The sequence below is a fragment of the Sturnira hondurensis genome, unplaced genomic scaffold, assembly GCF_014824575.4.
Source record: "Sturnira hondurensis isolate 20B ecotype Veracruz unplaced genomic scaffold, ASM1482457v3 Scaffold0009516, whole genome shotgun sequence".
NCBI lineage: Eukaryota > Metazoa > Chordata > Mammalia > Chiroptera > Phyllostomidae > Sturnira > Sturnira hondurensis.
The window spans coordinates 2,413,128-2,429,861 of NW_028082147.1; the positions used below are offsets into that span (position 1 = coordinate 2,413,128).

The following is a 16,734-nucleotide window of genomic DNA, read 5'->3' on the forward strand; positions in this document are numbered from 1 at the left end:
TTGGAACATTTAAAGGTGTCCTGGAGGTTCCTAAGTCTCTCCTCATTTTTTTGAATTCTTGTTTCTTCATTCTGTTCTGGTTGGATGTTTCTTCTTTCTGGTCCACTCCATTGATTTGAGTCCCAGTTTCCTTTCCATCATTATTGTTTTCCTGTGCATTTCCCTTCATTTCAATTAGTTTAGCCTTCATATGTTTCTCTAATTTGTGACTAAAACCAACCAGTTCTGTGAGCATCCTGATCACCAGTATTTTGAACTGTGCATCTGAGAGGTTCGCTACTTCTTTTTCGCTTAGAGTTATTGGCTCTGGGGCTTTGAGTTCTTCTTGAACCATATTTTGGACTGTTCGTGCCTGTTACGTATGAGGAGCGGAACCCTAGGTGTTCACCAGGGCCGGGCCACTCAGTCGCTGGGTTGTGATGCTGTATGTGGGGCGGGGTGAAAGGAAAGCAATGGCGGTCCCCTCTGCCACCTCCCGCCACCAGGGCCGCGCAATCCGTCCCACTGCTCTCGAATGTGCGTCTGAGGTGAATTCGCCGCCTTGCATCCTTGCTGGGTTTGCCCACTGGGGCCTGCATGGTCCTTCTCACTGCTCACTCCTCTGCTGGTTTATCTGTGCCCAAATGTGTGACAGCGGTCAGCCTGCCCCACACCCTCACTGGGTCCTTGCCGCTACCCCGGCTGCCTATGTGCCTGGGGTCAGGGTATCTTTCCCACCCGACCCTGCTCCGTTGCTGGCTCCGCCCCTCTTACCGGTCTGTTTGAACGGTTCCTTTTTGTTGGACTTCCGTATAGTTCAATATTCTGTTATTTGGCTGCGTCTTTGTTTACTAAACCTTTGTTGTATTCAAACTTGGTTGTGGGAGAAGGCACAGTGTTTCCACCTACACTTCCATCTTGGCGGAAGTCTGTTGGTCTCAATTTTAAAAAGAGTAGAAAGACTTTGACAAAACATCACTGTTAGGCAGTTTGGTAGCAGAGAGAAACAGTCAAATAGCAAGTAGAAATTCTGGGAGGTTAGGTTAAATGCTACAAAAAAGAGTCTCATGTGTATGACATTAATTCTTTTATATTTTTTCTTTTTTGTCTTTATAGGTTGCTATGGTGACTGACTATGGAGCCTTTATCAAAATCCCCGGCTGTCGGAAGCAAGGTGGGAACCTACAATGTGCAGTTCAGCCTTCCCATTCCACCACCACATCCTAATTAATCTCTATATTTTTAGGCAGTAGTTTTTTGTGTGTGTAGAGATATGAATACAGACAAGTGATGACAGGTAATTTTTAGTAGGTCTTAAATCAGAAGAATGGCGTTCTCTGACATGGAGGGAGGTTTGGGGTGTAGCTACTTGGGTTTACTTCTGGAACCAGCTGTTTCCCAAATTTCATGTGTGACCCTAGGCAAGTCACTTGACCTCTTTGGTCTTAGGATTTGGGTGAAAGGAACCGACTTACTCTCTAAGGCTAACATTGTGAGTTTTTAGTTATGGCACATGGAAAGGAAATACTAGTATTATAACTAACACAAATACATATATAATATGTAATTCTTTAAATTTTCTTCATATGTTGATGGGCATTTGTTAAACATTTTTGAAGAATCTCTTTCACGGCTATAATCTTATTTGTTTCTCAAAGCAATTGTAGTAAGTAGAAAAGGCAAGTTTTATAGGCTGGTAGCCTTCTCAGAGTGACTTAGGTAGGTCATGGCATACCCAGGGCTGGAACCCAGGTATCCTGATTTTTAGCATCACTCTCCAAGTGGATCCAAAGACTCAACTTCGTCATTTCTTGTCCTAAAATAATTTAAAGATTTTAATGGGAAAATGAAACCATAAGGATGTTATTAGAAGAAAATAAAATAATGTTTGACTGCATAAAAGTAAAAAACTTTATTGCAAAAATTATCAGAAGCCAAGTTGAGACCATGAAGTTAGTACTATGACAAAGAACTCACAAAAAAGGGGTAAAGTAGGAAAAAGGACCAAGGGTATGAAAGGATTTCACAGGGGGAAAAATAGCAGTTGGTCAATAAGTATCTTGAAAAGTGCTCATTCTCCATATGGATGTAAAAAATAAAACAAAGGTACATCCGGACAAAGGTACTCAGAAATGTAAAGGAATGAAAATGCAGTGCTGATATGCACAACAGTCTGAATCAGTCTCCAGAGAATAAACAGTAAGTGAAAAAAAAATCCCAAAGATTGTTCACTTCACTATCCCATTTATATAACATTCTTTTAAAAAGCAGTTTAATGAAGTATAACACATACCATATATTTTACCCACAGTGTATAATTCACTGGTTTTAGTGTGTTCACCGAGTTTTGCAACCATCTTTACAGTCTAATTTGAGACCATTTTGGTCATCCCCCCAAAACATATTCTGTACCTATTAATAGTCACTAGACATTTTCTATTACCATCTCTCTTTCCTCACCAGCTTTAGGCAACCAGCAGTCTGCTTTCTTTTTTTTTCTTTTTCTTGTTAAAGGCATTTTTTTTAAAGATTTTATTTATTTTTAGAAAGAGGGAAAGGGAGAGAGAAAGAGAGGGAGAGAAACATCAATGTGTGGTTGCCTCTTGCACACCCTGCACTGGGGAACCTGGCCCAGCAACCCAGACATGTGCCCTGACTGGGAATCGAACAAGTGACCCTTTGGTTTGTACACTGGTGCTCGATCTACTGAGCCACACCAGTCAGGGCTGCTTTCTGTGTTTATGAATTTGCACATGTGGTCTTTTGTTATTGTCTTCTTTATTTAGCATGTTTTCAGGGTTTATCCATTTTGTAGCACGCATCAGTACTTCATTTCTTTCTGTTGCCATCCCAGCATGTGGTATGGAATCAATAGCCAGTTCTCCAGTTCTCTGATTCTTGGATACCAACTATGTATCCCACAATTCAGTTCTGACACTACCTTAAGGTGGCGTCAGGCTCCACGGGTTTAAGGGCTTAGTCTCGAAAGACTGCGGACACCAGTTGAAGTATCAAGTCCCCAAGGTTACCCACACATCTGTCTGACTTCGCTACAAATTTAAAGGTTCCCATTCCACCCTCCCAAGTTTCAGTAATTGGCTAGAACAGCACAAAAAACTCAAAAGACAATGCTGTGCTTACTAATAAAATTTGTTATAAAGGACACAAATGAATAGCCAAATGAGGAAGTATAAAGGACAAAGTCTAAAATGGTCCCAAGTGGAGTCGAGGTGTGCCATCCTGGCGGCATGAAGATGTATCCCATGACTGGAAAGCTCTCCAGGCCTTATTGTTCAGGTTTTTTTTTTAATGGAGGCTCTATCACATAGGTACGATTGATTAAATCATTGACCTTGGTGATTTAACTCAATCTGTAGTCCTCCTTTCTCCTTGGAAGTCAGGGAATAAAGCTGAAAGTTCTAACCTTTTTTTTAATGTTCTTTTTTAAAAATTACTTTAATTATTGTTCAAGTTTTTACCTTCTAATCACATGATTGGTTCCTCTCAAGCTTACCAGCCTCTATCTCGAAGTTCTCTAGGAGCTCACCAATAGTCACTTCATTACATGAACTTGGATGAAGCTGAGAGGGGCTTGTCATATAACAAGATATTCTGGTCACTTAGGATATTCCAGGAGTTTAGGAGCCTTGTACTGGGAACAAAGACCGAATATGTATGTCTTTTCTTTTTAAAATAAAAAATATTTTTAGAGAGAGGGGAAGGGAGGGAGAAAGAGAGGAAGGGAAATATCGATGTGAGAGAGAAATGTGTGAGAGAAACGCTGATTGGTTGCCTCTTGTACTCCCCTAACTGGGGCCTGGCCCACAACCCAGGCATGTGCCCTGACTGGGAATTGATCCAGCAACCTTTGGGTTCGCAGGCTGGTGCTCAGTCCACTGAGCCACACCAACCAGGGCCCATATATTTATTTCTTATTATATCACATATTAATACAGATGTTCTGGTCGTGATAGTGTTTTCTGGTTTTGCAGAATGTTATCTTTGGAGGAAACTGGGTAAAGGGAATGCAGGGTCTCCAATATTTCTTTCAACTATAAGTGAATCTGAAATTATCTTAAAATATTTTTTAAAACTGATTTAAAACACTCTGAAGGTCTTTGAGATTAGGGAGTATTTTAAAAGTTGCTATTAAAACCCATTAGTGGAAATGGGTATTTCCAGCAATAGTTTTGCTTATTATTGAGAGCATAAATTGTTACATGTTTTGGCAATGTCTATTTATATTTTTAATATACTTACCCTTTAATTTAGCAATTATTCAGAGAATTTAGTTTGTAATATAGTATGAAATAAATTACATACGTCTATGCAGTGGACAGTGCGGATGAATGGTAACTGTTCTAAGATCTTTGGATGCGATGCCATCCTCATTTTACCAGAAAAGGTCAATGAAAGTTTTCCTACGATTCTACCACACCGATACCTGGCTGATGGCAGGTGTAAAACACTATGCGTTATAAGAAGCATTCTAATTTCAGAGATGTAAAGTGCTTATGTGGGAAGTGCTTTTCAGAACCCATGAGACAAGGTAGATTTCAATGTACTGAGATAGAATGATGTCCAAGATAATAAATGAAAAAGCATATTGCAAAAGAGTCTGTATAGTGTGACCTCCCTCCCTTTTTACTGTACATGTACATATGCCAGTGTATTTTAGAAATCATTGCCTATAGGGATGGGCAATAGTAGGTTTACAGTGTTAATACAAATGAATAGTACAAGAATAAACTCGGTTTCATGTACTCACAATTGTAAGCCTAGTTTTGCCCACCCTCATATGTTTAGGAGAGTCTGGAAGAATGTCCAACGAAGTGTTAACAGTAGTTACCTCCGGGGAGTTCGACTTGCTTAGGAAGAAATGTACATGGGAGAAGGATGAACACTTCCTGCTTTTTTTAAAACAAAAAAATTTAAATAAAGTTCAACAGCTGATCTTTGGGTAATAAAGCCGTGCTCTAGCCTTGGAGACTACTCTGCTGCAAATTGCATTTTGGCATTATAAATAGCTTACCAGTGGTTTCCAAGCTAGCGGTAAGCAATCTGTAATACAGTTTCTCATTTCATGTTGGCTGGGACTTAATGAGGTGGAAACTCATCCCGGTGCCTATAAGGCATACACCTCTTTTGGTCTGAAGACAGATTTTCTTAGTGTACGTGCCATGGCTGTCAGAATCTGAAAGTCCCATCCTTCAGCATTTACGTGACAATCTGGGGACTGTGTGGGGATTAAAGGCCTACCACCTTCCAGCAGTCAGTCAACTCACTCATGTGCATGCCTTGTCACATGGCGCCTCCGAATGTGTCTGCTGGCTTACCAGTGAATCTGTCAGTTTGCCAGCTGTGCTGAGTGAGACCAGCCATGGAGGGAGAGCTCCGGGAGCCAAAGAATTAGGTGGATACTGAGTTTGAATCCTGGCTCTCATATAGGTTTATTGGATAAAGTTGAGCAGTTGACCTTCCTACAGTGTATTTTAGATCCTCTGCTCTTAAAAGGGAAGATTATGAAGTCCCACCCTGAAAGGACTAAGCTATGAAATAACTCGGGTCTCCAGATTTTAACATTTTAGTTCAGAAAGGTAGACTCTAATCTGAGTACTTTTCTCAGACTTCTGTTCTCAGAATTGTTTACTACCGAGTTGGAATTCCTTTCCCAGTATTCAGATCTAAACTAGATTTTTTTCCCCTCTCATGCTATTGTCCAAATAGAACTTTCTGCGATTAATGGAAATATTCTGTTTCTGCCCTGATGTGTGTTCTGACACCAATGACTTCTCTAGTTCTGCAGACACCAACCGGGCGTCTGACAGTACAGTTCAGTTCTGACACTTGTACCTGGAGTTAGTGTCAGATCCCACAAGTAAGGGGGGCCGTTCTCATAGACACCAGTTGCAAGTTCTAAGCCACTGGTAGTTCTAATTGACTGGCTGTGAATCAAGGGGTCCTACCACCCTCTCCGCAAGTTTGATAATTTGATACAGCAGCTCACAGAACTCAGGAAAACATTTTTCTTATGTTTGCTGGTTTATTATAAAGGATACAATCAGAATAGTCAAGTGGAAGAGATGCATAGGGCAGGTTATGGAGGGGGCACACTTAGCTTCCATGCCGTGCCCTCTGGCACGCCACCCTCCAGCAATCCGACGTGTTCTCTAAGCTGAAGCTCTCTGAATTTCATTGCTCAAGAATTTTTTTGTAGAGCTCAATCTCTAGCCTCCCTCCTTCTTTTCTGGAGGGCTGTGGGGCTGAAAGTTCTGACTGATCACTTGGTCCTTCCGGTGACTGGCCCCATCCAGAGACTGTCTAGGGGCCCCGCCAAAGTTGTCTATTACTTTAAATTCCGCTGTGTTCAGAGGGAGCTCATTATGAAAACAAAAGACACCTATCACTGGGGAAATTTTGAGTTCTGTGCAGGGACTGGAGGCAAAGACCAAATATATTTATGTTATACCACATCTGTACTGTCTAGTACAGTAGTTACTGACTTTTTAAATGTTGTTTATTTAAATTTAAATATAAACTTAAAACTGTTATGTGGCTTGTGACTACAGTAGTGGGCAATGCAGCCCTATACTTTTATCGAGTTCTTGTTTTCCTCTAATATCCTTTGCCCACCAGCACTAAACTGAAATTTTGACAGCAGAGATTGTTCGGTGTTACACTTTTAAAGGGCCTTGCTTATGGTAGAAGCTCATATTTTTAGCAATGAATTCAGTTTAGCAAATCATTATTGAGTTCCACTTTTCAGTCACTGTAGGTAGGAACACAGATAAGAAAACACAGCCCCTTATACTCTTCACAATCTAGAGATGTAAACAAATTACAATGTAGTGTGATAAAATAGTTAATCCACTGAGCTCTTAAATGATGAGTAAGGTCCTCATATAGTACCTGAGATATAGTGAATGTTTAATAAATTTCATTAAATGAATAAATGCATTCTAGTCCTGGTCCTACCGTTTGCTAGCTTCTTGACTTCAGCAAATTGCTTAGTCCTTGAGCCTTATTTTCCTTGTCTGTGTAATAGGAATGATCCGTGTATTTTAGAGCTTCTTAACTGGCAAGATCATGTTTTATTTATCCTTGGATTCATTTTTGCTTGTAATAGGGTGGATGTTCAGTAAATGTTTGGATGAATCCTTAGTATCACAAGATAAAGGGTGTGAAAGCACTTTAACTTCTGTGCATTCATTATTGTCGTATACCATTGGTTGGCACTAACATTTGCAAAGTCTGGAGAGGGAATTCAGATCCCCCAAAGGTAAAGGGAGTCCTTTTATTTTACAGTTTTGGCTGCAGCTGTCCTCTGATGGTTTGTAATTTGCACCTCTTTCCTTTATTTACCAGTGGAAGCTATGAAGAAAATTGTTAAAGCTAACACAGTTGGGACACTGATTTTATGGTAGTGTAATAGGCTAACTCTGTGTTTCTTACATGGTGATTGAGCTGCTAGCCCTTTCCAAGTTGTCAGAATTTTTCTTTCTTTTACCAGCAGACACTCAGATGGGACTTGTTCTGTTTAAGTGTCATGTTGGGTTTTTTGAACGTGGTGATGGACTTGATATGCCCGTCGGGCATTTATGACTTAATGTCAGAAATCCAGACACAAACTGCCCTGAAGCACTCCCTTCCACGTGGCGTGAAAAGCCAAGTGTTTTCATTTCTGTTTTGTTTAGAGCATATGCTAGAACAGAATCAGATGCCTTCCTGTTGTTTGTAGATGAGATCATCTTTCTCTTTTTTTCATTGAAACAGATCAGTGATTAAAAAATGGAGCGATATCAGAATGATTTAGACCTGATAGATTCATGTTTGAATTGTAGTTCTTTCTTTATCAGCTGTGACCCTAGGCAGCTTACTCAATTTCTGGTCTATTTCCTGGTGTGAACCTGTGTCACAGGGTTGATGGGAAGATGACATGAATGGGTTGATACATTGTTTCTAGTGAGGTACCAAGCGCAGTGAGGGAACCTCAAATGTTATATTTGGTGCCCTGTACCATATACACTTAATGCAGCTGTTGGGGTGTGTGGGTAAAAATGAACTACCTACTAAGAATTCAGAGAATTCTGAATTCTGTCTTCTGAAAAATTGAAACTAACGACGATAAATCCCCAATACAGAGTATAGGAGTAGCCATAGATAGAAATATACTAGGTGATTGCCTGTAAATTGTGGTTGAAGAGATGGGAGCACTCCAGACTTCAACAGGACAGTCTGGATGTAAACACAGGGAAAAGGGATTGGAATGAGATTGAAACTGAGGAGACTGGCATCTAATTGATGGCTCGTGGTTAGTGTAGGAGGAGATTGTATGAACAGGTGTGGGGTTGCCATCCCACGGCAGTAAAAGAAAGCCCCAGAGTCTGAAGTTGGTACTGTCTATCTTAATTAGGGAGAAATGAATCTGATGACAGGAGCTAGAGAGATGGATTCTTTTATGAGGAAGTGATAGTCCATTAAACTTTCTGGAAAAATATCTCAAAATATTNCAGGGAAAAGGGATTGGAATGAGATTGAAACTGAGGAGACTGGCATCTGATTGATGGCTCGTGGTTAGTGTAGGAGGAGATTGTATGAACAGGTGTGGGGTTGCCATCCCCCGGCAGTAAAAGAAAGCCCCAGAGTCTGAAGTTGGTACTGTCTATCTTAATTAGGGAGAAATGAATCTGATGACAGGAGCTAGAGAGATGGATTCTTTTATGAGGAAGTGATAGTCCATTAAACTTTCTGGAAAAATATCTCAAAATATTTGTCACCCTTTTCTGATTTCATGTTGAAGCGGTTTCTGATCACAAGTCTGATTTTTCAGGTATTTGATACTGGGGCAGTGGGTAGTTTACCTAGATAAAGACTGGGAATCCTCCAGGTATAAGAAAAGAATAGCCTCTATGACAAGTTAGTAAGTCGGTGAATTGTGTCTAGCCCTGAACCAATCGCTAAATTGGCAATCTGGTTAATATATTTTAGTACATAAGCATCTGCATGCCGAAGGCTCCTGCATTTATCTCTCCATTCCTCTGAGTAGCGGGCTTAGATTTATGACTGGGTACCTGACATTTGCATTCAAAACCAAGGGCTATACCATTTCCCTTGTTTAATTCACCCTATAAACTAAGGCCTTTTGGTAATAAGCTATTTATGTCTCAACTATAAAAATCCTATACCCTAGTGTAATTATTTTGATATTTCCTTTTGTGTCCATATGAGACATAGTTTTATATAACTTCAATTATAGTGTATGTCATTTTACATTTTGCTTTTAAAATATTTTTACAATTGCATGCTTATTATAGAAAAATGCAAAAGAAAATGATCATTGTATGATATTACTGCCACACAGAGAAAGGCACTGTTAACATTTGGTGTGTTTCTTTATAGTTGCATATGTACATAAAATTAAACATTGAAATTAAAATTATACTCTCTATATTCATTTTCTAGCTTTTCATATTTATTGAACCATAAACATTTCTCCAATTTTTAAAATACTTTTAATAAACATTGCAATAGCATTATTCTGTCATTCACATGTTGTACCATATGTGAATGGTTTTGTTTCCAGTTTTAAACTGTTGAATACTTGGAGAAGTATCTAACCAAGAGAGGTGACCAGACCAAAAAATAACCTGCTTTGAGATCAGGTTAGAGGACAAAAAATGGTAACGGCCATTATTTCTTTGTTTTTGGTGCTCCAATAAGTAGTAGACCTGTTGCAGGAAAGAAAAAAAAATGTTTTCAGAAGTATATTAGGTTCAGCATTAATTTCCTTCACAGCGTCCATTAGCAATTGAAGAAATAAGTGGATTTTAGGATTAGAGGACTATTGTAGCCAAAAATGTCCAAGTGAAGGGTTTCCCTTTCCCCTGGGACACCTGGATTTCCTCTCCGGACTTTCCAGTTAGGCTGGTCTGCTCATGTCATCATCGCAGCGTAAGGGGTGGGGGGAACCCGGCTCCTTGAAATTCACCCGATTTGGAGATTATGTGATGGTCTACAATAAAAAATGTGGAGTATATAAAACACTTTGGAGGCACCAGAGTTATTCAGAGAGATAGGCCATCAACCTCCAGAATCAGCTGAAGTAGATGTGTGAGGCCCAGTAACCATGGTAACTGGAAGGTCACAAGTTCGATTCCCAGTCAGGGCACATGCCTGGGTTGTGGGCAAGGTGCTCGGTTGGGGGTGAAGGAGAGGCAGTGGATCAATGTGATGTTTCTCCCCCTCTGTTCCTCTCTCGCTTCCCCTCTTTCTAAAAACAAATACAATCTAAAAACATTTAAAAAAAGCAATGAGGAAAGTGAGCTGGATTTTTCAAAAAATTGAAAATACAAGAGAAAACCTGTAATTTTATGCCCTAGTTTAAGCATTGTTAATAGCATTTTGGATCATTTCTTTGTAATTTTAAAAATCTACTTTAAGCATCTGTAATCACATTATACAATTTTGTATTGTATTTTATTATTTACCTGGAAAAATGCTAATTGCCCATAGTGCCTGGCACTTAGTAGTCACTCAATAAATATTTACTAAAAATGAATTATTGATGTTTTAATGTAATTTTTAACATTGTTTTTAATGGTCCATCAAGTGGCTATACTATATAGTTCATTTATCCTTACCCTGTTGTTGGATATTAGGTTGTTTGCAATTTTTTCTCTCTTAAAAATACATTCATATTTTGATGTAGATAGTTTTCCCAGATGCATATAGCTTTTCCTACATATAAGATTATTGTCTTAGGATAGAGTCCCTGAAGTGATTATATGTCAAATTAATTATTAGCCAGAACTCTTGGTGCAAAAGTAGAAGCACAGTTGAGAAACGTTTTGTTACTTTTGCTGGGGAGTGCAGGATAAATTGAGCTTCCACCAGGGCTGTATCAATGATTAATTTACATCTTCAGGGATTTGTCTCTTGTTTACCAATATTCTTTGCTTCCCTCTGGCTGACTTTCACCACCTGGTGGTAAAGACGGGCATTACTGATGTTTTGTAGTTTGCAATCCTGACAGAAGTCTTGAAAAAGATGTTTTAATTTAGCTAGTGTCTTGTGTCTCTCCGTGAACCAGTCAGTTACTATAGCCAGCAGGGTGAAATACCTGACTGACTAAACCTGTGTCATGGGCCCACAGTTGGGGGTCAGGTCAGCTCCAACCAAATTACATGGACTTTAGAATGTAATGAAGGTGTTCTCCTAGGAAAGGACCTTGGGCAGACAGGAAAAGAGCATCTGTAGTAAATATGTGATTGTGTCATTACTGAGTTATTTAATAATTGTTACATGTTTTAATTACTTAAAATTAATTTTATTAAATATTTTATCACTCTTGATAGCCTTTGCTAAATGATTTCTAAAAATTTATGCTAGCCCTAGCAATATTTCTTATTTTACGATATTCTTATTAACTTCAGGTATTATTATTTCTAAGCATTTTGCTAATTTAATAGATTAAAAATTGTACTTTGTTTATATTTCCCTTTTTCATTTAACAGCTATCATAAATATCTTTTGTAACTATAATTTGGATAGCTGCTAACTCTTGCTTTTGATAGATTTACCACAGTTTACCAAGCTATTTTTCAATTATTGAAAATGAATTAGGTTATTTAAAATTTATTTATTTTTAACATTTGTAGGCAATAATATTGCAAGCATTTTTATATGCCCATACATTTTTGTGAGGTTTTTCTTTTGGAAAAATTTTGATGATATTTTTGCATTGTAAGTGTAACATCTTTATGCCCTTTGCTTTAAAGAATTTTACCAATTTGTATTTTTACCATATTATGTAAGTATAGTTATTGTATTACATTTTACTAATATTGAGCACTATTTTAGAGAATATTTGTTAGTCAAGTAGGTATAAAAAGTGACCTCAAATTGTTTTAATTTGCAATTTTAAATCAATGAACCTTTTTTTAGTGAATCCCCGACTCCCATCTCTTTTTTTTTAAAGATTTTACTTTTTTTAGAGAGAGTTGAAGGGAGGAAGAAAGAGGGAGAGAAATATTGATGTGTAAAAAGAAGCATCTATAGTTTTCTTCTCACACGCCCCCAAATGGGGACCTGGCTCACAAGCCAGGCAGGTGCCCTGACTGGGAATTGAACTGGAGACCTTTTTGTTTGCAGGCAGATGCTCAGCCGGAGCCACACCTGCCAGGGACCCAGCTGCCGTCTTACTGTTACTTTGTTATTCAGAGTATCTAGACATAGAATATAACACCAGATGTACCTAGTGCTTTATTTTATTTCTTTTTCTTGTGCTCAGGTCTGGTCCATCGAACTCACATGTCATCCTGCCGTGTGGATAAGCCTTCTGAGATAGTAGATGTTGGAGACAAAGTATGGGTGAAGCTTATTGGCCGCGAGGTAAAGTTGTATGCAACTTTTTCATCTGGTTAGAAAGGATTAAGAAAAACTGGGATTTTCTTGGTATTTCACGATAGTGGGTGTATATATGTTGTTAACTGTGGCTGAGAATCTCATTTTGAGTCCTGCCACCAAAATCTGACCTGAATTTAAACCTTCTGCCTGGCTCTTCTGCATACTCAGAAGAAATGGTGTGAACTGTAGTAAGTGTGGTACAACAAGTGCGTGTTTGTAAACGTCCCTCCCTGAAGTTTACCCAAATGGTGGATGTGAAGAAGAACTAAAAGGAAAGAAGGAAATTTAATCTATAGGTCTAGGCTTTAATGGTCTCTATCACAAACTTTAAAGAATTCTTGCCAGGTACACTTCAATTTGAACCAAAACAAAAAGAACATAGAGTTTACAGTCATTTTTTCCTAATACCTGGCACCGTGCCACTTGAGGGGAGTGAGAAAGCTCTGAAGGACCCTGTTAACAGCTCACTTGAGGGCATGTGGGCTGTGTGTGGGTGGGTAGACCACAGCAGAAATATGAACGTACACGAGGCCTGCTCTTCTACCAGGGGAGAAAAGGTACCGTGGCAGGGGAGACAGGCCTGAGAGAGATTGTTCAACAGTATTTGAGTGTTTAATATGTGCTGGGTCTGAGGGATACAGGAGTGAACCAGAAGACATAAATGACCCCAGCTGTTACAGAACTTATATAGAATATAACTGGAGGAGACAAAAAAAGTAAACAAATTAAAAATGATTATAGCCCTGGCTGGTGTAGCTCAGTGGATTGAGCACGGGCCTGGGAACCAGAGGATCTTGGTTTGATTCCCAATCAGGGCACATGCCTGGGTTGCAGGCCAGTTCCTGGCAGGGGACACACGATACATTGTGTGTCCTCGGCAGAGGCAACCATACATTGATATTTCTCTCCCTCTCTCCTTCCCTTCCCCTCTAAAGATAAATAAATAAAATATTTTGAAAAATGATTATAAACCATGATAAGTGCTATAATGGGTCTAAACAGTATGAGCAGCAGATTGAGATAACGTGGTCAGGAACAGGCTTTATGAGCAGATGGTATATGAGCTGAGACCCAAAGTAAAAGGAGGCAGTTGTGAAAAGTTGGGATAAGAATATTCTAGGAAAAGAAAATAGCTGGTGCAAAACCCTGAAGTGAAGGGCTCAAGTGCTTGAGGAAGCAAAAAAAAAAAAAAAAGACCAATGTGGCTAATAATTGTGTTCATGTTTATAGAAGCTCTAGACTAAGTCCAAAAGGAGATCTGGTCCACTGGGGTGTTCTGAGACCCATTCTGGGTTCATGGATCTCGGCATTGGTCATTTTCCTGAACTCACCTACAGGAAACAGCTTTTCTTTGCTGTTGGGTTACCTCAACAGGCCTTGGATTTCTGAGCAACTATTTTTGTCTTTCCCCTCTAAGGGGGACAAGAATGAGATAAAAACTGTTTCCTAAAATTCTTCTGCCACAGGATCTGCCTATGATGCTATTATCTGCCTGTTATTACCACCAACGCTCTTAGCATCGGACCTCAGCCATTAGAGGAGCCCAGTGTTTGTTATGATGACAGGAACTTTGATTCTCAGATCCTTCTAGACCAGAAGTCTAAATAATATGCTGTGAGCTTTTGGTGACTTTGCTTTTGTCTTTTTCAGATGAAAAATGATAGGATAAAAGTATCCCTCTCCATGAAAGTTGTCAACCAAGGGACTGGAAAAGACCTTGACCCCAACAACGTTATCATTGAGTAGGTAAAAGGGTTGGAAAGGCTAAAATTCTTCTGCCTCTCAAACTGTAGAATGCTGTAGTGAGTCAGGCTGATTGGGAACCCTGCCATTTATAGACTGTGATGAGTAATATAACCCTTATGATTTGGGGGTTTAGAGGTATAAAGTGCTATAGCTAACACTTACACTCCTAACATGCAAAGCTCCCAGCACGGAAGTGCTCCATTGTTGGTTTTGTTTTCCTCTCCTTATTCTTTCTGTTTCTGCTCTTTAACCAGTTGGCCAGCAAACATTTCTGAAGTATCTGTTATTTGCTTCTCTCCTGGCACTGGGACTGAAAAAGGTAGAGACCAAAGAGGAAGGCAGGCTAATCTAGGAGCCACTCCAGTGGGGCTTAGATGCCTGTCTCTTAGGATGCACTGTATTCTGAGCACAGTAACTTTCATTGGCTCTTCTGACCTTTAATTTAGGATGGAAGGTTTTCCGTTTATATAGAATGATGTCTGGTGATATGGGGAATTTACCATCTGTCTCAAAATATATCTTGAATGTATGCCAGTGATTTCTAATCAGGGGTTTCTCAATCCTTAAAATCCCTTGAAAAGGGGTCTTGGTGGCTTGTGAACTGTTTTTGGTATTTGAGAAAGCCATCCAAATTCATACATTTATTCTCAGGTTAACCATGACATTATTTTGTTGCTTTTGATGATAAAATATCAAATTATTTATGTCATGCTAGTCAGGTGCTCTCAGTAGCAGTTATGTGATAGATTAATTTAAAAAAAAACAAGAAAAAATGTTATTTGAGTGGGATCTTGGTGATGAAAAATTTGGAAACCCTATGTTTGTTGTTCTCAGTGAAATCATTTTGGATTTGAAGGAATTTTACCTAAAAGGAAGGGAAGTGATACTCATTAGGTATATACTGTGTGCTAGGTATTATGCAAGTCAGTGTCTGTACATTGCTAGTGCACCTAGTACACGTGACAACCTGCAAAGACTGAGTGTTCTCTCTATTTCTAGCTTGATGCTTGGCAATTACTTGCCTGCGATTATATAGCAAATTATCACAGGTTAGGATCTTTAATCGCAGTCTCTCTGACATTAAAGCTAATGCCCTTTTCACCATACAATGCTTCTAGCTGTTGCATGTGACTTACAGAGTTTTTCATATTTCTGTAGCTTGGTCTCTAAATATTGACATGTTTGTAGGGCCATTATTGACAAAACACTTTTCATTTGTAGTAGAAATCTTTTATAACTCAGCTCAGAAATGTTCTGTAATTCTTGCCTTTACCGATTGCATTGTAATAAGTTGCTTCTGCTCTAAATAATTCTATGCTAAAAAAGACTCATTAAGAAACAGTGAAATTTCTCAAAGCCATCCTAATAAGGTTTCTATATTTTAAAATATAAAAACAAGTAAGATAAAAAGAGCTACTTATGTTTCTCAAAACAGTAAGGGTGGGAAAGGGCTCCTTGGGTTTATGCTGGACGACTTTCCACATATATGCTATTTCTAGTGATAACCAAGGGGCTGAACAGTAACTTTTATTGTAACCATTTCTAGAGCTGCATCCAGGAAAGAAGCACGGCATAGTGGAATGACGACAGGTGTTAGAGTTAGGCTTGAATCAGAAAGAGTCCTAAGTCTGCCCCAAAGTAGTATATGACCTTGAGCAGATTACCTAGTCTCTCTGATTCCTAACTTCTTCACTCTAAAATGGAGGTGATGACACCTACATCTCAGAAATGATGGGATGATTTAAATAAAACCTTGTTTGTAAAGAGCCTAGCTTATTGTCTAGCCTATAGTAGAACTTAATTTATAATAGCTATTGTAGTTACTGTTTTATGATTCTTTGTTTTTCTTCTAACATTCGTGATTATCATACCTTTCCTTTTGAATGAATGAATAAGGCCATGAGAACAGGAGCTGCATCTTATCTTATTTCCTATAGTACCTCATGTATAGCAGCCAGTTAGTTATTGCATCCATTTATTCCTTTATTCAGCAAGTATTCATTGGGTTCATATTCTACTTGAGGTACAGTAGCAATACCAAGTTTTCTGTAAGGACCTTACTGCCTAGTATAATGAAATAATTATGCAAATCACTTTAATATAGGGCAACATGTAATAAATGCTAAAAGAGTAGTTTAAAGAAAGGATTCTATGCCCTGGCTGGTGACTCAGTGGATTGGGTGCCAGCCTGCAAACCAAAAGGTTGCTGGTTTGATTCCCAGTCAGGGCACATGCCTGGGTCGCGGGCCAGGTCCCCAGTAGGGAGCGTGTAAGAGGAACCACATATTGACGTTGCTCACCCTCTCTCCTTCCCCTCTCTCTAAAAATAAATAAAATCTTTAAAAAAATTTATAATGGATTCTAGGAATTAGCTTGAATAGGCAGAGTTGATTTAAGACCCCAATGATCAGAGAAGTGGCATGAACTAGGTCTTGAAGACCTATTGGTAACCAAGGTCTTAACCATTCTGCATTCCTCTCCCTGACTGAGTCCCATACACACTTCAGTCTTAGCACATATCACACTTTACTGTTCTATATATTTGTTTCTTCTCTAGATCATGAGCCCTTTTTGCAATATTTTACTTATGTTTGTTTTCCTGGC

The 16,734-nt window shown here is 39.0% G+C and overlaps 1 protein-coding gene across 2 annotated transcripts in view; it reads left to right on the top strand.

The window, feature by feature from the left end:
- The window catches only part of ZCCHC17 (zinc finger CCHC-type containing 17), a 54,064-nt gene that overhangs the window by 17,483 nt on the left and 19,847 nt on the right, over nucleotides 1-16,734 (top strand). For both annotated transcript variants that reach the window (XM_037057240.1, XM_037057241.1), the window contains 3 exons: nucleotides 1,096-1,153; nucleotides 12,269-12,369; nucleotides 14,035-14,126. In XM_037057240.1, the coding sequence (XP_036913135.1) occupies nucleotides 1,096-1,153; nucleotides 12,269-12,369; nucleotides 14,035-14,126 (251 nt within the window). The remainder of the gene's footprint in view (nucleotides 1-1,095; nucleotides 1,154-12,268; nucleotides 12,370-14,034; nucleotides 14,127-16,734) is intronic.